The following is a 24,889-nucleotide window of genomic DNA, read 5'->3' as shown; positions in this document are numbered from 1 at the left end:
TTTCATCGTGGGCCCCACTGGTTCTTGTGATCAGCAAACGTCGGGGGAGCATCCCGTCGGGTCGCTGATCCGGACTCTTCACCTACCGCATCTAACCATCTCTCCTCAATTTTTTTTTGGTAAGAACTAAGACTTCTCTCCCCATGTTCTGTACTGGTCGCAGTAATAATCTATTGTCTCACCAAACCCCTCTCCCCCTCTCTCTGGCTTTAAATTTATGTTTTTCTGATCGCTACTGCTTACAAATTTAAAACCCAGAATCTCACCTTCGGGGAATCGAATCCATCTACATTTTCTTCTCTAATGGCATCTTCTCTTCAGGTTTCCTGCTCACCGGGCATCACTTCGAGACCTGCCCGTAACGCTCCTTCTTCTGGTCCTGAATCCTTCAGATCCATCTCTTTCTCTTCTCGTCTCCACTCACTCTCTTTCAAGTACGCCCCTTTCTTCGCTCTCCCTTTTTCAATCGTCTCTTCTATACTTACTCTGTCATTTACTTGTTATTATATATTCTGCTTTGTTGTTCTGTTATTGATTTGTTATTCATTTTTCCTCCAGTTTCTCTTGCTGATGGTATATTATATGATTATATGCTTTTCTCTTTGTCCGTCTGAGGGTACTCCAGCTGGGTTTTTAGTTCTAATTTGCTTCTGTGATGAACGCATAATTCTGAAGTGGGCGTATTAATCAAAACGAAAATTTTGATAGATTTCTGTTTTTATTTTCATTTTTGTAATCCTTCTTATGTTCTTATGCTTTTTGCATTTCTTTAAGATAGATCTTTGGAGCAAAGGTTACAGGCACAACCATCTAGAATGTCTACAGCTGTAAGAGCAGAGAGCAGCACCGATAAAATTCCCATGGACACTTCTCTCAGTCCGAGAGTAAATTCTGTTAAGCCCTCGAAGACGGTGGCCATAACAGATCAGGCAACTGCACTTGCGCAAGCTGGAGTTCCTGTTATACGATTAGCGGCCGGAGAACCCGATTTTGATACCCCCTCTGTGATTGCTGAGGTTATCTAGTCTCTCACTTCTCTTCTGGCGCCATTTTCCCCCTTATATTCGAAACTCTCCTTGCATTACTTCTTTTGTCTTGTTGATATTATTTACTTTCTAAATTGTTGTGTGTTGGAAATTTAGGCTGGGATCAATGCTATTCGTGAAGGTTACACTAGGTACACCCCTAATGCCGGCACTGTGGAGCTTCGTTCTGCGATTTGTCATAAGCTAAAGGGTGAGTTATTCATCTATTTAGGTTCTTTGAATGATATGTGTTTTAACTGTATGTGTTCTTTCTTGTGTCAGAGGAGAATGGGCTGACTTACACTCCTGATCAGATTGTGGTTAGTAACGGAGCAAAGCAAGCTATACTGCAAGCTGTAATGGCAGTTTGTTCTCCAGGGGATGAGGTGAGGAGTGTACTTTCGATTGTCTTGACAAATTAGATACAGTGTGTAACCTTCAGGGGAATTGCTTTTTGGACTTGCTTGTTGAAGATTACAACTCCCAACCTACTTATTTAAAATCCCCCCCCCCCCCTCTATCCTCTCCTAGTTTGGTTCATGCCATGGACTTGACTGTGTCAAATGTAGAATGAATTTTACTCATACTTTAAATAATTCTGTTAAGGAAACTATTATGGTAAGGCATGCTATTTGAATGATAGCATACTGTAATTCGTGAAGGTATTTCACACAGAGATTTACTTTTGAAGGTTATTCAAGCTGCTTTTTATTTTTCAGGTAATAATTCCAGCTCCATACTGGGTCAGCTACCCAGAGATCGCAAGGCTGGCGGATGCAACGCCTGTGATTATCCCAACACCCATCTCAAACAATTTCCTCTTAGATCCAAAGCTTCTTGCATCCAAACTCACTGATAAATCGCGATTGATTATCCTTTGTTCTCCATCCAATCCAACTGGCTCAGTTTACCCCAAAAGGCTGCTTGAGGAGATTGCTGATGTAATATCAAAGTATCCTAGGCTTTTGGTATGATCATGAATCCAGAACCCCTAAACTAGAGACAAAAATACCTACATCAAAGCTAATATTTGAACTTGGAATGTTGAATATTGTTGTTTGTTAGGTACTATCTGATGAGATTTATGAGCATATCATTTATGCACCGGCAACTCACACAAGTTTTGCATCCTTACCGGGCATGTGGGAGAGGACTCTTACAGTCAATGGGTTTTCTAAGGTAACTTTACTATCTTGATTTGTTAATGGGCCCAAAATGATGAATTTTTTTCAGCTTCACACTTGTACTTCTGTTTGGTTGCATGTCTTGAATCCTTGTGATGATGAACCATGATAATGAGCAAGGAACCAAGCATGTTGTGGGTTAACATTAACTTCATAGTTGTCATGGGGTCTAGGCAACCTAAGGCATTTGAGGGTGCCTAGGTGCAAGGTGACACCAACAGCAACCAAGGCATCCAAGCCAAGTAATGCGACTAGAGTGCCTGGCCTTGACAACTATGCTTACTACAGCTTCTTCTTTTTTTTTTTTTTTTGTGTGTGTGTGGGGGGGGGGGGGGGGGCACTCCAGGATACTTTAGCATTAAATAGCTATATCAAAATGCAGTTTTGATGTTCGATTTGGCCAACTTGTAGGCCTTTGCAATGACTGGTTGGCGGCTGGGCTACATTGCAGGTCCCAAACACTTTGTTGCTGCATGTGGAAAGATTCAGAGCCAGGTATATAGTCGTTTTTCAGATCCTGATCAACTTCATTTATTCAATGTCAATTTGGTCGCATTATTGTTATCCCACTACAAGCATTAACTTACACCTGCAAGTTGAAATGATGGTCTCCTATTCCCCTTCCCAAATGGAACTACTATGTTTGAAGATTCCAGGAGATTGGATTATTAAAATGGTTCTTTTATTGAGTTTCTAGTGTTCTAGAAAGGGATCTCAACAAACTTGTCTAATCCCTTAATACATCCATGCAGATTCATGCTTATTGGACCCACTATTTAATGTATCCTATACAATTGTGTACAGACCTTGTTGTACTTATTGATGAAGATCAATGGTCATGGCCATTGACCGATTGCATTTTTGGATATCAGAAATCAGTGCTTCTCTGTTCAGTCCTTCAAATCCATAGAGGGATGTGACACTTGTGTAGTATGTTTCCCCTGATTCGTTTGTGATTGATGATGGGTATGATATCCATCCTTGAGGAAACATTCCTCATCTAATTTTTTTTCTTTTTTGGGTGAATAAAAAACTCATATCTCTGGTTGGCTTGAGTTATCACTTTGTCAAGGCAAACTTTCAGAAACCCTTTGGGAGGTCGGTGAAAGATGATGAGCTGAGTCTGCTTGAGTTTTTTCCAACATAACAGATGCATCTGCTGACCCCATTAATTTGTGTTATCTCCCTAGTCCACTTCGGGTGCTAGCAGCATTTCGCAGAAAGCAGGAGTTGCTGCTTTGGGACTGGGCTATGGTGGAGGTGAAGCAGTGGCTACTATGGTAAAAGCATTCCAGGAACGAAGGGATTTCTTGGTTAAAAGCTTTAGAGAAATTGATGGTTTGAAGATATCAGAGCCTCAGGTAGCAGATTATTACCTTGTCCCTTTTTGAGCTAATTCCTGCATTGTTGAGATCTCTACTCAAAATTCTTTCGATTTGCAGGGTGCTTTCTATCTCTTCTTAGATTTCAGCTTCTACTATGGGACAGAGGCCAAAGGTTTTGGTGTTATCAAGGATTCAGAGTCTCTTTGCCGGTATCTGCTTGATGAAGCACAGGTAATGATCAATCTTTACCAGACTTATCGGGGGTGCATATACAAGGATCTTGACTGTGGACTTAGACTCACCTATAGGAATGTCCATGCCACAATGATCAATCTACTAAAATTAATTTGTTGCTGTAATGACTCACACTGTCCTTTAGAATCCTAATTTCATCTGGGTATCTTTAAAGAAGATATTCATCAATATGGGTATTAATTGTTATGAATAATTTGTCATTGCCATTGCCATTTTTTTCTTAATCCAATTTAATATATGAATTACAGCCAAAGGCTCTTGTCACTAGAAATGACCTCGTGATTAAATTTACAGATTGCACTTGTACCTGGGGATGCATTTGGGGATGACAGCTGCATCCGTATCTCATATGCGGCAGCCCTTTCAACACTGCAAGCAGCTGTGGGGAGAATCAAGAAAGCTTTGGCCGCACTCAAGGCGCCAGTGCCTGCTTGATGAATGAAGTTTTTGATAATAGGTTTCTATACTAATGATATTTCATCACTCGCTGGCATGTTGTAATTTTATGATTAGGAATAATTCCACCTGGTTTGTGGTTGGTGAAGTTTTCATTTTTTTGGTCTCCTTATTTTGAATTTTATACCCCCAAGGGAACGTGAATGGATGCAGTTAAATGCATCAAATTTAGAAATTAATTCTATTAAAATCTCCTTTTTGTGTTGAACTTTGAAATATTGCGTGTGCATGCAATATTAGGAAACATTACTTTCCATTCCTGTATGGATAAACCACCAATGAAGCAACCATTTATTCATGAACCAGTCAGATCGATCTTCCATGAACTCTGTAGGGTTGCTGCAAGCCTGCAAGTCTGGTGTGACGTGAGAGCGACACGCACGCCACATCATTTTTCTGTTGAAAAAAACGTGATATAATTCGTTTTTACCTTCCAAACTCCAATTCTTGAGAAAACGGTATCGAATATCGAATCTCCCAATAGCTGCCGTGGATCCACGGACAGAACTTGCTTGAGATGTACAGAACTCCTTCCATCTTTACCAAACGTTGACGGAAGAAAACCGTACGGGTCAAGTAAACTGTTCTAATTGAATCATTCAAAAGCGTTCTTCTGAAAGCAAGCAACTTTAAAAGCTTTGATCCAAGGAAACATAACCCAACGCAGCAGAGGATTTTGATAGTCGTTTATCCTTATTCCCCCTGAAGCTAATTACCAGATCTCTTTCGTGATTGTTATTCTTGAATTGAGCAGCTATAACAGGACTCCTTCCTCCAAACTTTGACTTGAACGACAAGACAACCATCTCTGATTAATCACTCCTACCCCTGCATTATTTATAAACCAACCTTGCCAAGAAGGCAACAATAGTTTTACAGAACCTGAATTGCAATTGGGCAAGGCATAATCAATGGTTTGTTCTCAGATTAAGATTGACATGGCTGCAACTAGTATTAGTTCATCGAGTGGGGAAGGAAGAGGAGCGGAGATTGTTTTCTTTGATTTGGAAACGACAGGAGCTAGTGGAGCAGAAAATAAGTTCTGGGTATTGGAATTTGGTGCAATTGTGGTTTGCCCAAGGAACCTGGTTGAGTTGGAGAGCTTCTGCACCCTTATCAGACCCCCGGACCTATCGGTTGTTAGACTTAAGTCCGGTCGATCCGATGGTATAACGCGAAAAGCAGTTGCCACAGCTCCCACCTTTAAGGATGTCGCAGATAAGATCTTTAGCATCTTGAATGGCAGAGTATGGGCTGGACATAACATCCAGAGATTTGATTGTGCTCGGATTAAGGAAGCTTTTGCTGATATAGGTAGGCCAGCTCCCGTGCCCGTTGGGATGATTGATTCATTGGGAGTGTTGAGCCAAAAGTTTGGCAAGAGAGCTGGTGACATGAAGGTAAATTAGCTGATTTCTCTGCAATATTTGTTCGTCTCCAGATTCATGCATTGCAGTATGCATCAATATATCTCTTGGAAGAGTATTTTTTGAAGTGTTGATACATATTGCCCAAGCTTAGATGGTTTTTTTTGAATTTGCATTCTAGTAGAACTTCAAAGTTAAACATAACAGGAAGGAGGTTAACAAATTGATGTGTGGCTATAGTTTTTGTTTACTCCAAACTTCTCAAACAGTTTCTGTTTTGCTATTTGTTTTATGGTAAAAGATCATACACTCTGCTGATAATATTACTTCTTTCACAGATGGCAACCTTAGCTGCTTATTTTGGCCTTGGCCAACAAAAACACAGGTATGCACCTTTATGGATTGTCCATTTTCCTGAGACATCTTATGGAATAGAACCTCTGAAACGTCTTCACCTTCTGCTGACAGGAGTTTAGAAGACGTCAGGATGAACTTGGAGGTCCTCAAGCACTGTGCAACTGTTCTATTCTTGGTAAACTGACACATCTTTGTTGTAATGATTATAGCAACCACACCTACAATTTCCTAATGGCTCTTTCTATTATGGGCATCACGGTTAAAAGAACACAATATATGATGCTATATCAGAGATCAAAAGGCCACTTCTGGTTTAAAAAAATCCACTTTCTAGCTTCTGTGTTGGTCTCTAGAACTCTGATGGGCATTTTAGGCCCCCAAATTCATGTTCTGATCTGTTTTTTTTTTTTTATGGGGTTATATTGACAGGAGTCAAGCCTTCCAGCTGTGCTGGTTAATAACTCTCAGGGCTCTTCAACAGTCGTGACAAGAAGTAGGAGTAACGGCCAGTTATTAAATGGATTAGAAACAATACCAAAGCCTACTCATACTCCTCATACTCCTCTGGAGTACCCAGAAGTTGTTAAACCTGTTCCATTTGTTAGGGTAAGTTTGCTTATTTCCTGCAACAATGTGCATATAATTTGTATGTCTAACGCTTATTTGCTTTCCTGTAACAATGTACATATGATTTGGATATCTAATCCCTAATCAAAGATTGTTTTTTTTTTTTTTACTTTCAGATGTCAGAGAGGATAAAGAATCTCATGTGTAAAGCCCAGAATGAGCCAGCTCTAACTACCAGCCTCAAACATTCTTATTCACTGTTGAGATGACAGAAGGAACAGTTCCCATGCCTCTAGACTCTTCACTCTTCTTGTGCTGCCTGGAAGGTTTAAAGGGCACTGTGACAGATCGAAAGGAAGAACATGAACAGCTTTGTTTTGAACACCTCGAAGCTCAAGAATCTTGTGGCTGCTTTTCCCTGCAATGCAAAGTGGAGATTTCCCCCAACATTCGTATTCAAGAAGGTGCTACTCTAAGGAACACAACAGAAAAAGCAAACTACAAGTCCAATGCAAATTTGTACATAAAAACATTCTTGACTGGATGTCTCATCCATAACAACATTGTTTTTCCTTGTATATTCTTTCCTTATTCATTCATTTACTATTCTGACTCACAGAATAACGAATAAATTTCAATTATTATTGAAGCAGTCTCTGCTTTTCACAATTTGCTTTGGATACGGTCACTGGCAGAGACTATATAAAAAATTGCAATCTTATGATTCTTATCCAAAGGAGTTATTGAGGTCTGCAAGTTGCCGTGCATTCCCAGTTTTCTGGACTCTCAATAGGTTGCGTTGCGTCTTTTCTCAAAATCAGAACGCAGAGAAGCAACCAGCAATCAAATAAGACAAGGCACGGCAACTGATCAGGTATTTTCAACAAAATACCTGCGAATATACTATACGTTACCTTCATACTTATCTGGATTGCTGATGGATACGTATTCGCAACGAGGAAGATGCTTTCAATTTTTTCAAGGGAAATAGTCATATGCTAATACTGGAAACCCGTAATGAAGAAGAAGATCCAAAAAAAAAACCAAAAAACCATGTGACGTTTTTATGAGAGGAACTGGGCTGCGGTTGTCGTCGAGTCCGGATCCTCACCCCTGCTCTCCCACCGCTTCCCAACCACACAAACATGTGGGGCCGACAGATGAAAAACACTTAAAAAAAAAACTTCAAATTTTCACCTATGGGCCCCACATGTTTGTGTGGTTGGGAAGCCATCGGGAAGCAGTCTGTGCTCCCCCGACAGGGTGAGGAACCGGACTCGTTGTCGTCTAGGTCCTCACTCCTCACCCCCAGATTTTGCTTGGGTTCAACGATGAACCATTCAGCCAGAGATTGAGAATTCGGTCTCAGCAATGACGAGATGCATGATCTGACAGCTTAAAACACATGCTGAATAGGCCAACGCATTTATTGCACTGAACCCAAGCAAAATTCCCTCCACCCACGACCTCATTTGCTAATTATTTTGTTCTAGAGTTTTTTGGGTCCATTAGGTCAATCAGACGCATGCTCATCCATCCTAAGAAAAAGAATTGTTGGTGATTGCACTAGCAAGTGTCAATGACATGATAGGATACTAACCAATACGTATTTCAATACAATTCGATATGTATTTGTCTTTTTTTTTTCTTTTTTTCTCCTATTAGATTATACCAAAATACATGTGAACGATATTTGATACTAGATGACTTTTCTTAAAATCACTTGGTTGATACTCGGATACCAATATTTTAAACACTGACCACAATCCTCATGCATATATAGGATCTTAGATTCTCTTTGTCCAAGCCTCTTGTTTAACTGTCGAATGGGAGATGTATAGACAGAGAGATGGCAACTATTCAAAATGTGTGATTCCATTTCAGCCTTTGCATCCAACAGTTACCATCTTCTCCGTCCACATGTTGCCCATCCAATGATCAAATTAATAGACCAGACAGATGAGAGGCTTGGACCTAGAGGATTCGAATTCATTTAAGTGTGATGCAAATGGACCAAATTCGAATCAAATATGAAATTATCATATTAATTCACATCTATGGGCAGAGTTCCCTTAGGGGCAAGGGGCCATGGCCGCACCCCATTTTTTAAAAATTTACCTATATTAGGCCCTTTTCTAAAAAATAATTTTTGTCATTTGGCTCTCTTCCCAGTTCAAAACATTAGCATTCCCCCCACCCCACCTTCTTTCTTTTGGAGAAAAATTTTAAGAATAAAGACAAGTGATAGAAAGGTCATTGTGCCCCGCATGTGAATCTTGGCTCCACCCTTCTTCACCTCCAATTCAATTTCGGAATATATCATAATCATACTATTATATAAAAGTACAAAGTCAATTTAGTTTTGAAATGTTATTTCACTGGACTAAAATGCACTCACTAAGAAAAGAAGAAATAAGAAAAGTCTAACTGAAAATCATTAGAAAAAAAGAGATTCTTTTATGATTTTTTTTTATTTGTTATAGTCCCAACTCCCACGTAGCAACTTTGGTTGGTAAATCTAACGAACGATGGATTGTTGAGTCATTACTTCATAATTTGAGGCTATAATTGAGAACTTTCAAGTAGTTGAACAATTGGGGAACACTAAAAACTCAAACCCTTCTTTATCAAGCAAGAACTTCAAGGTCAAAAAACTCAATAATCAACTTAACTCCTGTTGTAGTGAAAATATGTTGGGAGCTCCTGGCCTGGTTTGTTCCTAGTTCAGGTCTGATTCTTGAATACAAAACAATTGTAAGAGTGATCTACCTCTAAGGACGGCAAACCACCTCCAATGATTAAGTCAGTTAAGATAAGAGAATCAGAGTCTCTCTCTTGAGGAATAAATGTTCAAGAAAATGAAGAAGAAAATGTTCTTCAGGAGTAAGTGCAAAATGAGGGTAATGGCTAGACTATTCAAGTCTTACTGTTGTTCATGTACAATGATGACATATGTAGCTGGTCCATACCTAAACCGATATTGGATGCTTTATAACCTTACGATGCTCATCTCAGAGGATGAAGGGTGGAGATGACTTTATGCTACCAAACTTCTTCCTCCATCTCCGGTTAAATTTCTTAAATATTTTCTCATTATTAGATGAATGAATCAAAATTTGGAAAAGCAGGCCTTATCAATCAAAATCTAAAAGCAGATGGAGAACTAGATGGGATGCATGACTTGGATTCTTCAAGTTCTTTGATCGTCACCAGATTCAATTCGAAAAATGCCTTTATGCTACCAAACACCTTCCTCCATCTCCGGTTAAATTTATTTCTTCATTTTTCTTGTTAATCCATCTCTATTGGATCTATTGTGAAAATCATGGAGTGCGATCGTCTGACCTGCTTCCTTCCTTGAAGATTTAGGTGGTTGATTCCACACCCAATTTGATATATCAATCGGATCTCTGGTTTACTAGATCTGGAGAGCTGCAACAAGCAACCACCACAGCCGTGTAACTCGCTGGAATGTGACGTAAAGCCCCCTAAAGTCCTCTCGCCGTTGCTGGAACAATAATTTTCGGAGGAAAGTCCAGCAAGGTTTCACTTTCGCTTTTGATTTTGTGTTAGGTTTTTATTAAAATTTATATTATATATATATATTAAGTTTCAAAATTAGTTTTTGTATTTCTTTTATTTAATTGTTTTGTTTGTGTGTGAGACCCTTGAGGTAAGGGTGGTAATGAGGCACCATGAGTAAATGAGGCCCTTCATGACCTTGGTTATGAGGCTCTTCATGACATTGGTCATGGGTCTTAAAGGTCTTGATCATGGTGATGAGGTGGGCTTACTTAAATGGTGGAATTACTCAAATTCTAACTCTTGATCTTCATTTCTCATTTTAACTTCATGACCATTCATGACCATTACCATGAGTGGGGATTAAAGTCTTTGAATGGGTTAAAGCCTATTCATTCCAAAGAAGTGAATATGAGAGTTACTTCCCCAAGTAGTGGGGAGGTTAGGTCAAAGGGTTTTATTCACATTAGTGGAGGAGGGACAAACCATTGATTCTCCATTAGTGGAGAATTGATTCTCCCCTTGTGAAGAGGTGTGGTTTGTGCCTATATAAACCCAACCCTTCCTTGCATATTGTGTGCAATTGAGACACTCCTCACTCTCATATTATTTGTGTTACAAAGTTAATTTCTTTCTTTGAGTTGTCTAAGTGTTGCGCTCTAGCTTTTGGCTCCTTGAAGGGACTAGAAGAACTACCTTATCTTCTAGTTGGAGGTTGCTTTATCTTGGAGGTGGTGGTGCGAAGAACCCTTGGTAGTAGGGTGCATCAATTACCTTAAAAACAGCACTCAAGGTGTGACTCAGCCTCATTGATCGGTGGTTCGTTTGGTTGCAACTTCAAGCTCTCCGGATTGGCTAAAGATCTTCATTTTTCAATTGTATTGCAATTTCATTTTTGTGTGTTTGAAGAATTTGTAATACAATTACCCCCAATATTTTTGAATTAGGTTTTCAGGTTGAGATAGAAGACGGAAGTTCGATCGATTTAGGTTTTCAGGTTTTTTTTTTTTAATTTTTTTATTATTATTATTAATACAAATAACCCGGTTTAACTGTGTGGTTTATTCCATCCAAACCACGTTTATTATTGATGGTTCAACGAGAAACACTGTATGAAAATGGAACAGCTCTCATTAAATTTAGTGACACGCGGACACATAGGTGCAGAATTTAGCTATTCATTTTCAATCCTAATCTTTAGGCCGACAGAATATCCATTTATGAGATCGAGAAGTTAGATGATCTATGTAAGCCGCCCATATATGAGAGAAGTCAGTGAACGTAACGAACTCACTCACGACAATATATTTGGATTTTGATCGATCTTGATCATCACTCGGTGCTTCTCTATATAAACGTCTTAATTATCGTCATCGAATGAAATGCAGATACCTCTCCATTCTCCCGCAACAAAATCTATTTTCCTGCATGGCATCATCATCATGTTCATCGATGGTATTTCAGGTTCGAAGACATGAACCGGAGCTGATCACACCGGCAAAACCAACACCCCACGAATTAAAACATCTCTCCGACATAGACGACCAAGATGGTCTACGTTCACAACTTCCTGTGATGCAGTTGTACCGGACTGAAGCAAAGATGATGGGGAAGGACCCAGTGAAGATCATAAGGAAGGCAATAGAAGAAGCTCTGGTGTTTTATTACCCATTTGCCGGTAGACTTAGGGAAGTGCAAAACCGGAAGTTAGTTGTGGATTGCACCGGCGAGGGTGTTGTGTTCATCGAAGCGGACGCTGATGTGAGGCTTGAGCAGTTGGGTGATAGTGATACGCTGCTACCACCATTCCCATGCTCGGAGGAGCTGCTTTATGATGTCCCTGGATCTGGTGATATCCTTGGCTGCCCTCTCTTGCTTATTCAGGTGAGAAGTGAGAAGAACTTCATGCCCTCATGGTAATGACATAGACAATAAGTACTGAAAAAAAAACTTTACAGTTCGTATTATCTTGAAAAAAATCTTGGAAAATCCAATGTCAGGTAACCCGTCTGATGTGTGGTGGATTCATTTTCGCTCTTCGATTGAATCACACCATTAGTGATGCTGTTGGCTTGGTTCAGTTCATGTCAGCCTTGGGTGAGATTGCAAGAGGTTCACAAGCTCCTTCAGTGCCACCGGTGTGGCAGAGAGAGCTTCTCAACGCGAAGGATCCTCAGCCATCAGGTGTGACTTTCTTGCACCGTGAGTATGACGAAGCAGCTGAGAGGAAGGGTAAAGTTACATTAATCCCTTTCGAAGGCGAAGAAATGGCCCAACGTTCTTTCTTCTTCGGCTCCTCTGAGGTGGAAGCGCTGCGGAAGCATCTCCCTTCCCACCTAAGGACATGTTCAAACTTTGAGTTGTTAACGGCATTCCTTTGGCGATGCCGCACAATTGCATTGCAACCTGAACCGGACGAAGAGATGCATATGATTTTCTACGTCAACGCTCGTTCCAGGTTCCAACCACCGCTGCCGGTTGGATACTATGGGAATGTGTTGGCTTCACCGGCGGCAGTGTCCACAGCAGCAAAACTATGTCAAAATCCGATAGCCTATGCGCTAGAGTTGTTGAAGAAAGCAAAAGCCGAGGTGACCGAAGAGTACATGAGATCGGTGGCAAATCTACTGGTCATGAAGGGGCGACCCCACTTAACAGAGGTGGGAACTTATATGGTTTCGGATTTAAGACGTATCGGATTCGGAGACGTGGATTTCGGGTGGGGTAAAGCTGTGTATGGTGGTGTAGCCAAGGGGGATGTAGAACCATATCCTGTGCTCTGCAGCTTCTACATACCTTTCAAGGACCATATCGGGAAAGACGGGATTGTTGTGCCAGTTTGTTTGCCTAGGCTAGCAATGGAGAGGTTTGTGACGGAGATTGAGAGACTGATCAAGGAGCTTCCGTTTGGTACCATATAGTGTTTCATGGACGTACCGGGTCACCATAATAAGTTGTTTTTGTTGCCTGTTTGAAATTTCTTAGGCTTAGTTTGATTGTAAGGAAAATTTAAAGGAAGTAAAGGAACTTTTTATGCTTCAAAATAAAGTCATTTGTATTTATTACTATATTAGGTAATTTCATAGCTAAATCCAAAACATTTCATATTTGCTCATCAAATTTTATTATACATTCCATTCATTTTCCTTTTATATTACATAAAATTTAGAGCAAATTGCACCGACATTTACAAAATAGAGACTTTAAAGCACTAACACCCCACTTTATGCTTAAAAACACTGACACCTCAAAATTAGATTTTCATTGGGCACATTAGTCCAATTTGTTGTTAAAAACCATTAAATCACTGTTTATTTTATTTTAAGTCAAGAAATATTTCTATCAAAATATGAAGGACAAAAAATTAATAATTATTTGATAGTTTTCAATGACAAGTTGGACTAGTTCAATGAAAATTTAATTTTGGGGTGTCTGTGTTTTTCAAACATAAAGTAGAGTGTTGTGCTTTAAAACATCTATTTTTGAGGAGCCAAAACAAGTTACTGTAAAATTTATACAACTAAAACTAAGGATGTAAATGGATACCCAAAATGCAGAGGAAAAATAACCAAATAATCTGCAGGCATTCCCAACTTTGAAATATAATCGAGGGAAATGGAGCCTGTGAGAGAGTGGCTTCTGCTTCTAGAAACAGAGCCCTGACCCCCGTGACCCTGCCACACTCATGGAACCAAAAATTGCCACCCTTTTTATGCTTCAAATGAGCACTGACCCAATGTTGGCACAGATAGGGACGATTTCCCCCAACTACTTTCAATGGAAGAAGATGACACAGGTTGGGAACATAAGTTGGTTTTACATTGAAAACAACCATATCTGCGTATTAACACATATGGGTGGAATTGTGATCAATGAACAAGTCCAGGATATAAGTTTACAATTCCAAAGAAACGCTTTTATGGGTATAAATCGGACCAACTCTTCTTAAAATACTCAAAGGTTAATCGTTCATAAGCATAAAAGAAAAATTACCAGGAAAATTGTCTCAACCCAATGACAGACCAGCATAAGAAGGAAATCTTGTTGGCAACAAAAAAAATGTGAACCGCGTTGTTTATGATGAGCATTTATTTCTTCATCATGGTCTCCAAATCCATCTTCTGGAGGTTGAGCAACAGGTCTTCTGAACTCAAGAAAACCCTGTTTGCAGAGTATGCAATTGTATGTGCTATTTCTCTTGCAGCTTCAATTTTCCTCAAGGTGATGAATGCTGGATTCTTTGCAATAGCTTGACCAATAAGTTGCGCACTCTTAGCTTCTCCCTGGTATCAAAAACATGGAATATAAGTTGAACCCAGATGACTATAAAGACTGATAACACTATACTGACTGATACAGAAGAGTAACCTGTGCCCGGATAACAGCACTTCTCTTGTCTTGCTCTGCTTTTTCTACCACAAACTTGGCCCGCTCAGCTTCCTGGGCAGCAACCTGTTTAGCCTCAATTGCAGCTGTAAACTCCTTTCCAAAGGTAAGGCTAGTAAGGGAAACATCATCCAAGGTAATGTTGAAGTGTGCTGCCCTTTCTGTCAATATTCTTCGTATTTCTCTACTAACAGCCTACAGAAAATAAAATCTAAGCATAGCATTCAGGATGATAAGAACAAATTTAACATGCTAACTCCATAAGCACCCATATATAACCTACCTCTCTCTGAGTGATAAGCTGGCTGGCATTGTACTGTGCTACTACAGCCTTCAAGGTTTCAGGAACTATGGAATTCAGAACTCTTTCATTATAGTTCTTCCCAAGAGTCCGATAGATTGTAGGCAACTTCTCTGGCACAGGTCGTGTAAGAACTCGAAGCCCAATCTTGACCTGCACAAAATCCCAATTTTGAAATGAAGACAAAATTAATAAGCCCAAAAATGAACAAACAACGGGCAAAATCTAGGAATAACAAAATATAGAAAATAGAACAGCATTACCATTTGGAGGTCATGGCTTCCTGAGTAACTTTCCATAAGACAAGGACGTGCACGGACATCATAAATCACTGGCCTATCAAACCATGGGATCATTAGATGTGTTCCTTCTGGATAAACCTGCAAGTAACATCATAACATTAGCAAATAATAAATTGCAATTGCTAATTAACAAAAATAATGGTCTAACGGGTAGGTTGAGTGGAGAGGATCTGGATTCCACCAAGTATAGATGAAGTGAAACTGACAGAACCCAATCAATTAAACCCTTAACACGAAACAACCCCAAAGCATAATCCTTATAAATAATTCAGGATAAAATAAAAACTTAAAAATCAATCAAGGGATTGGTATGCAGCTATATAAATGAAACTAATGGACATAGAAAATTGTTAGAACTAGAGAGAAAAATTGAGGAAAATTTTGAGAACAACGAAGGAAACGAGTAATAGCCAACCAACAATGATAAACAAGGGCATAGCTTGTCTGTAAAGAAAACAAATAGGGATTAAAGAGAGACAAGAGTAGGAAAGCGAGAATGAAAGGAGGACCTTGTCTTTAACACCAACTACACGGTTGAAGACAATAGCTCGATGACCTCCTTCCACATTGTAAAGGCTATTAAGTGCTGCATACAGACCAAGGCCACCTATAACTCCCACCTTAATTAGAGAAGAAGCAGCACCTCCCCCTGGCACCTTTGGAACTTTAACATTCTTGAATTTCATCTTTTAAGAATCTACAAGAAGGTAAACTTGATGTCACTACAAAAACATTAAAAATTTCAATCCATCAAAAGAACAGAAGGCTGTAGTCATCCATAGTCCCTAAATGGCATTAATAAACAACGAATCGCCAATGTGATTCGAACTTCATTACTGTTGAACTGGTAGATAATAATGCCGTTTGAGAATGCGATTATAATAAACTTGAAGGCAGTACAGCTTGATGACAAAGAAAGGAAGGAAGGTGATGAACAGAGCATGAGGCGCAAAGTCAATCACTAAGTTGAGCTCTGTTCATGTCCTACATGAAGCAGTATCAACAAAATCGATACATTATCGGAAAAATAGCTGCTACGGAACAAGTACCTGATGATCTTCAATTCCTAGAGGAAGAGTTTACAGTTTGAGCTTGGAAATTTCAAAAATGAAGCAGAGAGTGAAAGTCCAGACCTCTCACCACGAGACCAGCACCCAGAAACTCTTGACGCTTCAACAAGCACCGCCAGAGAACTTGGAAAAAGACTTGAAGTAGAAGAAGGGAGAAAGGGTGTTCCGCAAGAAAGGAAAAAAATTAACCATTTTTTGTACTAATATATGGTTTCAAAAAAAAAAAAAGATAATTGGTTAATAATAGAATGTATTAAATAACCTCACACTTTTGGTCCTTTCACCTTTGAAGTCTTGAAGTTGGAATATATTTAATTGCTCCGCTGTGAGAGATCATACGTAATTTATGCAAGAATCCTACTATTAAATTTTTAACGGACCACTAAGGACCGAGATAAAATTTTATTTATTTATTTATTTTTCTAGATAAGATTACGTAATCGAATATTTGTATTTGTTTTTCCTTTTTATTTTTGGTAAATAATTTTTCTATTTGTCAATGGGGAGTCTCGCACCCATTGTATTTTTTTTTTGTAATAGAACTGCATTCATAAAAGAAAAACTACTGAGAAGAATAAACTGGAGGTAAGAAATTCACTAGCCAGGGAGAGGAAACGGGCCAAACAGTCAAACTCGGCACTGACTGGGCCCTCCTAGCCAAGGTGTCTGCTAAAGCATTAGACACTCTTGAAATAAAAAGAAAATTACAAACATCAATATCCTGACATAACCTTAAAATATCTCCTAAAATAAGACTAACATCCCAATCTAAAAACTAATTGATGCCATTTAAGAAATTGATAATCGATTGATTAGAACATATCTAAATGCATCTATATCCACTTCGAATAGCATCTTGAAGAGCATCACGAAGGCCCAAAGCTTCACCCATTAAAGAAGATGAAATCTTTTTTGGATCCGAAACAGCATGCAGCAGACTTCCACTTGGAGAAAGAAAAGCATAATCAATCTCATTTTGCTCTTCAAATGTTGTAAAACTAGCATCACATAATACAGTAAGAACTGTAGATATAGATTGGGAAGAAAAAAGAAGAGAAGACACCTAACTTAAATTGTTATCTTCATGTAAAGAATTCACCGTATAACTATCATTTCCTTTATTTTTCTGCAATACAGTCAAGAATTCATCAGCAGCCTTCTATGCTTGTTGAATCACCACAATCGGATGCGTGTCTTTTTGTCGAAAGATCAACAAATTACGAACAAGCCATATATGCCATAATATGAAACCAAATCTTGTACAGATTGCACGAAACTCCTCCTTACCCAAATTCTTGAAACTCAACCATTCAAAAATAAAATCAGATAAAGAAGGAGAGGAACCTGGCATTAGCGAGTAACCAGTTGAGCTGCCATACTAAACGGCTCTCGTAAATCTACTACCCAAAAAATATGACCCACTATTTCAAGTTCTCCACAATGATTACATGATGGATCTAATGGGACACGTCGCTTTTGCAAGGCATCTCCAGTTGCAATAGCATCCACACAACATCTCCACAACAATCTATTAATTTTGGGCAATGTTTGGCATGACCAAATGGCCTTCCACACTGATTTTGGAATTATAGAAACACCCCCTCTATGTGAAGATCGAAGTCGCTGTTGCTGCCCACCTTTTTTCCTGCAATTTTTTCAACATATAATAATAATAATAATAATAATAATAATTTTCCTATTCCCTTGGACAGAAAAACAACTGCTTAACTGAACCGGCCGAACCCTTTTCTATAAACCACGGATACAGTTGAAAGTGACAGAAAAACAACCGGCAACCGTTTTAACTATTAAGCATGTTTACGCTTGGGACGGTAACTAATACATTAACAATTTTGGCTAATCTGTGATCGATTTTATGGTGGGTCCGAGAATCAACGGTTCAAACAGTACAATCACACTAACAATAAAGTCAATATTCCAAATGGACATACATGGCTGCAAGACTGCCGAACTTGCAGGAGAGATTGTCTACAGAGCTCTACAGTTGGGTAAATTGGTAGTAAAATGGATATGAACGCCCAGTGGTTGCTTCAGCAGTTGTTTGGAACCCTATATAATCAAGGTGGTGATGAATTACTCTGTTTACACTCCTGTGTAGAGAAAATCGACCCAGTAATGGCGAATGATCCTGCAATTCGGCACATCTCAAGATGCTTCGTAAAAACAGCGTCCATTTCAGAAGAATCAGAGAAGCCTTTCTACTTGAACCAGTGGGATCTCTCCTTGCTTAACGTACATTACATGCAGAAGGGTCTTCTCTTTACCACCAAAGATCCTTCTGTTAAGATTATGGAGCACCTTAAGAAATCCCTTTCGCGCATACTATATTTTCTTCCCCCTGACCGGCCATCTCGTTACTCATAAACAAGACAACCCACATTTTCAGTGTTTTGCTCAATTTCAATCGATTGTAAGCATACCCCAGGAATGGAATTTGTCCACGCTGTTGCAGATAATATGACCGTGGCGTGGCAGATATTCTCTCTGCAAATCACGGTGAAGCTAACAGCTACGATGGGCACACCTTGCCTTTGCTGGCTGTGCAGGTTAGAGAAATAGTAGATGTAGTTGCAATCTTCATCGCATGTTCCTTCAACCGTACGTGTTGTAGGTGATGGCACTTCCTTCTGGAATTTGTTCTATTCATGGGCTGAGGTGCGCAGAAAAATGGTCAAAGGGAGAGGGAGAACATGATAAAATCTCACACCCACCAGTTCTCAGACGCTGGTGATCAGTGGTTTCTTGGTGGCCATGGCCCTATCAATTTACTCTTCTCACACCATGATGAGTTCATTGACAGATATATACCAGCCACCAATGGCGCTCCAAGACACTTTCTTCTGTTTCTCACTCCAATTCATGGAGGCCCTCAAAAATCAAAACTAAGGTCAATGCAGAGTGCAACACTAGCATTGCAATGACATGAAGCTGTGGAAGGCCAGACTGACAGTAAGATAAGGAAATCTGTGGTGGCTTGTTTGACGAGGCCTTGGAACTACCAGTTCAGCAATTTCTTCCATTCCTCCATGGTTAAGATTGAAGGCTCACCTATGGGTGTGCGATTTTGGTGGGGAAAGGGCAGAGGCCAGAGGGTGTGGGATTGACAACAAGCCCGATGGGATGAGAGTGGTTTCATACCCAAGGCCTCAAGGAGGAGGTGTGATCTTGGAGGTGAGCCTTCTTCCAGAGGCTATGAGTGCCCTTGAGTCCGACCCAGAGTTTGAAGATGCAATCTTGCCTTCCCAGCCACACCAAATACATTAAGGAACAGATTATGAGTTAGGCTACAAGTCCTCCTTAACTTTTACAAATAACGTGGTATGCGACAGATTCTAATCTAGTCGTATCTCCATATAAGTGATGTAATCTCGCAATATTAAATCATCAGTCAAATCTCATTATTGCATACAAGTTCTCCACGGATTTCAGTAACGAATTTCCTTCCACCCTACAGTTGTAAAAAGGGTCCCAGAGGCAAGGTTAGGAAGCTGTCAAGCTGATGTGAAGATTTAATCATGTCAAAAACAATTGACTTCAAACAGAAGATTTAAACGGAATCCTTATCTTTTAACACATAAAAAGATACAGAACTCATTAATTTAGCTTCTCTTAATTGTCTTATTTGGCTGATGTTGTATAGCTACAGTATTTAGATCTCATCACTTTATGATCCCTAGCTCTGTAGATCCACAACCTGTACCGTCAACAGCTTCACTCATTGTAAGGAATACTCTTCCTTCAATCTTCTCTACAAACTTGGCTAATTTTAACTTGTGAATCACTTGTGTAGAAGGGTTGGCCAGGGCTAACTGTAGTAGCACAATCAACATTTGGAAACTTTAGCTTGAGAAAGGGAAGATGTCAACCAATACAGAGAAGCGTTGAAACATAAGATCAAGCTAGGCCTTACCTCTATACCCATAGAAACCAAATTGCTTCGCAGTTCTTCTAGAGCTTGAATCCCTGATGTGTCAATGTTCATCACATCTGCCACCAGAATAAAACCCACCATTCAGCACCAGCTTGAAACATTGCTTCAGATAACCCAATCGTTTAGACATCTATAAGACAAGAAATATATACCAGATAAGTCAAGGATTACTACTTGAATGTTCCCTTTTGTTGGTTTCCCTTCTTGTTCTTCAGCTATCACCCACCCCATTATCCTAAAACAAAAACAGAGTTAATGAATTGTTCATTATCTATCTTATCTGTTTGAAGTAGTGAGAAAACAAAAACTAGTACATTATACCTTTCTCTTATGAAATTGGAATTGGCAAAACAAAAAAAGTTAGAGTGAATGCGGATTGGGAGGACGCCGGGAATCTTAACAGCAATGGGGTATTGAGCAATGTTGCAGAAAGTATCAGAGCCATGGAGCCTCCCAAGGACCGCTGTGTGTGGTCTGATGGTATTTAGTAGGATCTTCATGAAGGAAATGGTTACCTGCAATTTTCCAAACCATACAGGGCTAGTGTCTGTTAACTCATAAAAATGCTGCAAGTAATTGTATTATAGAATGAAGGGGTGAAATTGCTCACCGCCGTTAGAAGACCAATCTCAACTGATGCAAACAGCACCCCGAAGAAAGCTCCAATGCAAGCAAGGAAGTCTAGTTTGTCCACTTTCCATATATTGTAAGCTTCTCTGATGTCAATTAATCCAGGCATTGCAGAAAGGATTACAGATGCAAGGATGGCAATGGGAGTGAAATATAAGAGTTTAGTAAACAACTCCAATGATATCAGCACCATCACTGCCATCACAACATTTGACACCACTGTTTGGCAGCCAGAGTTAAAATTGACTGCCGTCCGAGAGAAGGAACCTGGCTAATTCAAGATTGCAGGTCAAAAATGCCAATGATGAAAACGAAGGTAAACAATCTCACATCAGCAACATTCTCCACCTAATAGCTTAAGCTTTTGATTTTCATACCTGTTGCAACATAACATGAAGTTAGAGACCCTGCAACATTCATCATCCCCATGGCTACCATTTCCTTGTTCCCATCAAGATGATAGCCTCTTATGGATGCAAACGATCTCCCAACAGCCATTGCTTCCTGAAAGTACCCAGCAATTGGTTAAGCTAAATTGATGCAGGTTTGGATTTTATTGATGAAAAGTGTTTATTCATCATAAGCAGATGAGCAATATAGAGACAGCACCGTGAGAGCAATAATGGCTGAAATAAATCCAATCTTAGCCGCTTCCCCCACAAGTGGGCCTTCTAACTGTATCTGACCTGCTGAAGTAGGATTCAAGCCTCTTTTAATGTGCTTCAGTATCTTAACTCCATGCTTATCTGCTCTTGTCAGGAACACTATGAGAGTTGATAAGATCACAGACACGAGTGGAGCTATTGCTGGTAACCAGAAGAATTTTCTGTTTCTTCTACCCTGATCAGAGTAAAATTTTCCCATTAAATTTAATTTCAATCTGATTTAAACATAGTAATGTTCCAGATTAACAAAAGCCAACTTACCAAGAATCTGGTCATCATGATGAAAATCAAGAAAGAACATCCAATTAGTAAATTCAGAGGGTTGAACTGGTATTCAAAAGATAAAAAGCAGAGTATTAGATTCAGCATGAGCAGCAATTAGTTAAAATATGAATGATGTATTTGTATGATTCTTACTGAATCATGAATCGATCTCCAAACAACCCCAATGACAGAGATCACATCGGTTTTATCAGTGAAGTGACTAATCCCAAATAGTCCCTTCATTTGTTGCAGAGATATCACAATGGCCGCACCTCCCATGAACCCAACAATGGCTGCATGTGAAAGAAAATTCACAAGAAATCCAAATCTGCAAGCATTTATCCATCTGTTAGTGACATCACCTTAATTGTTTTAAGTATATCATTTCTTAACTCGATATCCAACACCCACCTGAAGAACCCAAAAGCAGCTTGAAATGTGCCAGCAAAGAAAGTTGCAGTAAAGATAAGCCTTCTGTAACCACTGGGGTCACTCACAGGATCCACTATTTTCTGAGCCATGGAAGATAACAGCAGAGAGACCACAGCCACAGGTCCAATGGCTATCTCTCTTGAGCTCCCCATCACAGCATAGATAATAGGTGGGACAACACTAGTATCTACTCCAAACAAACCCACAAATATTCATAATCAAGGGCCAATATATATGTACGCAGAATCACAGTTAATTAGTTTCTCAAGTTTGTAAAATCGATAACTACTTACAGAGCCCAAATTGAGGATCAAGCTTTGCTAGATTAGCATATCCAATGCTCTACAAAAATATGGCAAAACATGACATGGTGAAGTGAGAATGAAAATGGAAATATAAAAGAACGGAAAGTCTCACCTGTGGGATGCTGAGACTTGCCAGAGTAAGGCCAGCCATTAAATCGCTCCTGAATTTGGAGAAATTGTAATTCCTACCCCAATCAAGTACCGGAAACAAAGCCGTTAAGACCCAGATAGTAAATCTCCATTTTTCCTTGTGGGTTGAAGATGAGTAGAGCTTGGTTCCATTATCAATGGAAAAGTTGTCTTTAATCGACTCTACAAAGTCATGCCACAGACTAGGTGGGTTAGGAGCATTCAACACCCACTGGGTCCTTTGGGCTCGGCTGCTGTTCTCAATGTTGATTTGCTCTTCAATATTGGAAGCTTCATGGACTGAAGGATTCATGATTGCAAACCATGAACTGAGCTTATGAAATGTGGGTTGTGAAGGAGTCCTTTAAATAGGCAAGCTGCTAGTCACTAATGCCTGATGATTCTGGAATTTTTTTGAGTTCGACAGAGACGGCCATTCAAAAAACTTTTGAGTTTTGGGGTGGGGGAGATAATGAAATCACGCGCGATTCCCTTGAAGTAAGCAAAACTCCAGGACCAGATGAAAGCCAACTGCAAAAGAGACTTGAGAGTTGAGAGATTCGGAATCAGTATTCACTATTCACTACACATGTATTAATGCGCCACTGCAACATGTACATCTGTGCAGCACCATCACCAGTCAGTTCAAGGACTTCCCATTTAAGTTATAGCCATATTTCCCTTTCTGCCGTTTCCAGAAAAAATGAAATATTCCCCTCTCCGCGATAAGTCTAAGATTCCTTCAATGGAGAAGAAACGTTTTCAACGAAGTAGAGAGATTGTTGTGGTCAAAAATTAAAAGTGAACCAGAAGAACAAGAAGATAACGTCAACCGTAAACATTCCATCTGCCGATATGTTTTTTTTTTTTTTTTTTTTTTTTTTTTTTTTCCTCTTTCTTGCCAAACTGATTACTGATCTGTATCCATGTTAGTGGGCTCCAATCTCCAATAGTAATCTTTTTAAATCCGTACATTGGATTCATGAATCTAATTACAGACCTTATGAATTTTTATCACGGATGTGGCTGGACTTTTGAGATTGCCAAAAATATGTCTGAAGTATGTTGCCTTTTTCTGCTGTCTTGATGATTTTTTATTTCTTCTTTTTTTTTTCTACTCTTTTGATGGTTGAGAATATATTCCTCAGGTTATTAAAAATAAATCTTTTAGGGAATAAAAATTATTTACCTTTTGATTGTCTTGGAAAATTTGGTTATATTGGTTAACGTCCAAATCTATTTATGGCTTGGAGTCTTTTTTTGGTAGACCTCTAAATGGATAGTCAAAATCTATCTACTTCTGAATTCGCATTCGTATTCGTATTCGTTTAAGGGTGTCCATATCCAAAAATTTACTTATCGAAAAATGTTTGTACCGGTCCGCTAAACAACCGGATTCGGATCGGATAATATCTAGATAAAAATTTATCCAAATAGAATAAAATAGTTAACATTTCTTTCTCTAAAAATAGATGATAATTAGATTAATAAACCAATAATCGGTAATCGAATAATAAAAAATTATTCGGTTGGAATAAGTATTAAATATTTTTCTCCAGAAAAAGGGTTAATAATTGGATTCGAAAATCGGCTAATCGAAAATTGAAAATAAGAAGAAAAAAATTGACAATCACCAATCAATAATCGGATAATTTATCGAATATCCGATAAAGTTTTGGGTTTGAATTCAAATGTCTTCTCTAAATTTCTGGTGAATTTGAATTTGGATGCTAGTGTATTCGAGCCGAATTCGATCCGTTTACAGGTCTATATGTTGGTCACATGGATGTTGTCACATTTATTGCTTAAATCTTGATCATTGATTTTGAGTATGTTACTTAAAGAGACTAAACCGTGTTGATTTGAATTAAGTTAGTGCAAAGGTTTCATGAAATTGAGATAAAGCCTTTGACCTTAAGTTGACCCATGACGTAATTGACAAATAAAATAAAGATACTAAAATCTTTCAAGTTGGACAAATTCCCATCCAATTGAGAAATAGGTGTTGCACTTGTACAAACCCCTGTAAAGGCTATGGATTCCTGATGCTAATCATCATTCATTCTCTACTTCAAACTCCAAACTCCAAACTCCAAACTCCAAAGAATCCTAAATCTGTAGCTGAATAATTCATTGAAAATCATAAAGGAGATGAAGATAAGCTAAGACACTGGTGGCCGATCGATGGAGTGCAAAAATAATCCAATAAATCCCTCTTCAGACATCTAGAAACTAATCTCAAATGGCAAACCCAAAGTGAAATCAGCATATATGCAAGACCCATCAAATTTCGAGCATTATAAAAGATGAACATTTGAAAAATTAATAGAATCTATCACTTGCATCAAGAACCATATACTTCTTATCGAAAATTATACACCAAAAATTCCCAAAT

At 39.0% G+C, this 24,889-nt stretch overlaps 5 protein-coding genes and 1 pseudogene across 9 annotated transcripts; 4 read left to right on the top strand and 2 right to left on the bottom strand.

Moving 5' to 3' along the window:
• Positions 1–165: 165 nt before the first annotated feature.
• LOC149026821 (bifunctional aspartate aminotransferase and glutamate/aspartate-prephenate aminotransferase-like) lies at positions 166–4,509 on the top strand. 2 transcript variants are annotated; one of them, XM_089156478.1, is made up of 10 exons: positions 166–434; positions 779–1,016; positions 1,143–1,236; positions 1,308–1,411; positions 1,745–1,993; positions 2,091–2,204; positions 2,621–2,704; positions 3,400–3,570; positions 3,652–3,765; positions 4,084–4,506. In XM_089156478.1, exons 1-10 carry the CDS (start codon positions 304–306, stop codon positions 4,222–4,224), a joined length of 1,440 nt encoding a protein of 479 aa, XP_089012604.1. In that variant the 5' UTR covers positions 166–303; the 3' UTR covers positions 4,225–4,506. The 2 variants fall into 2 exon arrangements, with proteins under 2 accessions (XP_089012604.1, XP_089012611.1); XM_089156485.1 differs by having other exon boundaries at positions 310–434; positions 775–1,016; positions 4,084–4,509.
• Positions 4,510–4,864: 355 nt separating this feature from the next.
• On the top strand, positions 4,865–7,180 carry LOC149026820 (protein NEN4-like). The gene is made up of 5 exons (XM_089145886.1): positions 4,865–5,645; positions 5,951–5,997; positions 6,081–6,144; positions 6,399–6,575; positions 6,713–7,180. Exons 1-5 carry the CDS (start codon positions 5,157–5,159, stop codon positions 6,803–6,805), a joined length of 870 nt encoding a protein of 289 aa, XP_089002012.1. The 5' UTR covers positions 4,865–5,156; the 3' UTR covers positions 6,806–7,180.
• Positions 7,181–11,480: 4,300 nt separating this feature from the next.
• On the top strand, positions 11,481–12,979 carry LOC149026819 (benzyl alcohol O-benzoyltransferase-like). The gene is made up of 2 exons (XM_089153752.1): positions 11,481–11,942; positions 12,059–12,979. Exons 1-2 carry the CDS (start codon positions 11,487–11,489, stop codon positions 12,977–12,979), a joined length of 1,377 nt encoding a protein of 458 aa, XP_089009878.1. The 5' UTR covers positions 11,481–11,486.
• Positions 12,980–13,899: 920 nt separating this feature from the next.
• Positions 13,900–16,273, bottom strand: LOC149026818 (prohibitin-1, mitochondrial-like). 4 transcript variants are annotated; one of them, XM_089145847.1, is made up of 6 exons: positions 16,097–16,273; positions 15,557–15,744; positions 15,009–15,125; positions 14,728–14,898; positions 14,427–14,639; positions 13,900–14,341 (listed from the first exon to the last, which is right to left on the bottom strand). In XM_089145847.1, the coding sequence occupies exons 2-6, from the start codon at positions 15,731–15,733 to the stop codon at positions 14,147–14,149; spliced, it is 873 nt and encodes a 290-aa protein (XP_089001973.1). In that variant the 5' UTR covers positions 15,734–15,744; positions 16,097–16,273; the 3' UTR covers positions 13,900–14,146. The 4 variants fall into 4 exon arrangements, with proteins under 4 accessions (XP_089001973.1, XP_089001998.1, XP_089001981.1 ...); XM_089145872.1 differs by having other exon boundaries at positions 15,668–15,744; XM_089145855.1 differs by having other exon boundaries at positions 16,181–16,273.
• Positions 16,274–18,249: 1,976 nt separating this feature from the next.
• On the top strand, positions 18,250–19,064 carry LOC149026817 (putative acetyltransferase At3g50280; annotated as a pseudogene).
• Positions 19,065–19,336: 272 nt separating this feature from the next.
• LOC149026816 (low affinity sulfate transporter 3-like) lies at positions 19,337–23,295 on the bottom strand. Its single transcript, XM_089156470.1, has 12 exons — positions 22,478–23,295; positions 22,354–22,402; positions 22,040–22,247; positions 21,782–21,956; positions 21,626–21,691; positions 21,309–21,539; positions 21,077–21,203; positions 20,680–20,966; positions 20,391–20,584; positions 20,222–20,304; positions 20,049–20,125; positions 19,337–19,947 (listed from the first exon to the last, which is right to left on the bottom strand). Exons 1-12 carry the CDS (start codon positions 22,805–22,807, stop codon positions 19,798–19,800), a joined length of 1,977 nt encoding a protein of 658 aa, XP_089012596.1. The 5' UTR covers positions 22,808–23,295; the 3' UTR covers positions 19,337–19,797.
• Between the last annotated feature and the right edge of the window lie 1,594 nt (positions 23,296–24,889).

Source organism: Hakea prostrata, chromosome 1 (genome assembly GCF_041222555.1).
Source record: "Hakea prostrata isolate BN-2017 chromosome 1, UWA_Hpros_2, whole genome shotgun sequence".
NCBI lineage: Eukaryota > Viridiplantae > Streptophyta > Magnoliopsida > Proteales > Proteaceae > Hakea > Hakea prostrata.
The sequence above is the reverse complement of the archived record's forward strand: the minus strand, read 5'-3'. Positions and strand labels throughout refer to the sequence as shown.

Excerpts from the sequence above, each read along its gene's own strand:
- LOC149026816 (XM_089156470.1), bottom strand. The coding sequence starts at position 22,807 with ATGAATCCTTCAGTCCATGAAGCTTCCAATATTGAAGAGCAAATCAAC. Across the intron at positions 22,248-22,353 it reads TGATCCTCAATTTGGGCTCT|ATACTAGTGTTGTCCCACCT; the intron begins GTAAGTAGTTAT and ends TGTTTGGAGTAG. Across the intron at positions 20,967-21,076 it reads TTCATGTTATGTTGCAACAG|GTTCCTTCTCTCGGACGGCA; the intron begins GTATGAAAATCA and ends TGAATTAGCCAG.
- LOC149026819 (XM_089153752.1), top strand. The coding sequence starts at position 11,487 with ATGGCATCATCATCATGTTCATCGATGGTATTTCAGGTTCGAAGACAT. Across the intron at positions 11,943-12,058 it reads GCCCTCTCTTGCTTATTCAG|GTAACCCGTCTGATGTGTGG; the intron begins GTGAGAAGTGAG and ends ATCCAATGTCAG.
- LOC149026821 (XM_089156478.1), top strand. The coding sequence starts at position 304 with ATGGCATCTTCTCTTCAGGTTTCCTGCTCACCGGGCATCACTTCGAGA. Across the intron at positions 1,017-1,142 it reads CCCCCTCTGTGATTGCTGAG|GCTGGGATCAATGCTATTCG; the intron begins GTTATCTAGTCT and ends TTGGAAATTTAG. Across the intron at positions 1,994-2,090 it reads CAAAGTATCCTAGGCTTTTG|GTACTATCTGATGAGATTTA; the intron begins GTATGATCATGA and ends GTTGTTTGTTAG.
- LOC149026818 (XM_089145847.1), bottom strand. The coding sequence starts at position 15,733 with ATGAAATTCAAGAATGTTAAAGTTCCAAAGGTGCCAGGGGGAGGTGCT. Across the intron at positions 15,126-15,556 it reads TAGTTGGTGTTAAAGACAAG|GTTTATCCAGAAGGAACACA; the intron begins GTCCTCCTTTCA and ends TGTTACTTGCAG. Across the intron at positions 14,899-15,008 it reads GAAGCCATGACCTCCAAATG|GTCAAGATTGGGCTTCGAGT; the intron begins GTAATGCTGTTC and ends GATTTTGTGCAG.
- LOC149026820 (XM_089145886.1), top strand. The coding sequence starts at position 5,157 with ATGGTTTGTTCTCAGATTAAGATTGACATGGCTGCAACTAGTATTAGT. Across the intron at positions 5,646-5,950 it reads AGAGAGCTGGTGACATGAAG|ATGGCAACCTTAGCTGCTTA; the intron begins GTAAATTAGCTG and ends CTTCTTTCACAG. Across the intron at positions 6,145-6,398 it reads GTGCAACTGTTCTATTCTTG|GAGTCAAGCCTTCCAGCTGT; the intron begins GTAAACTGACAC and ends TTATATTGACAG.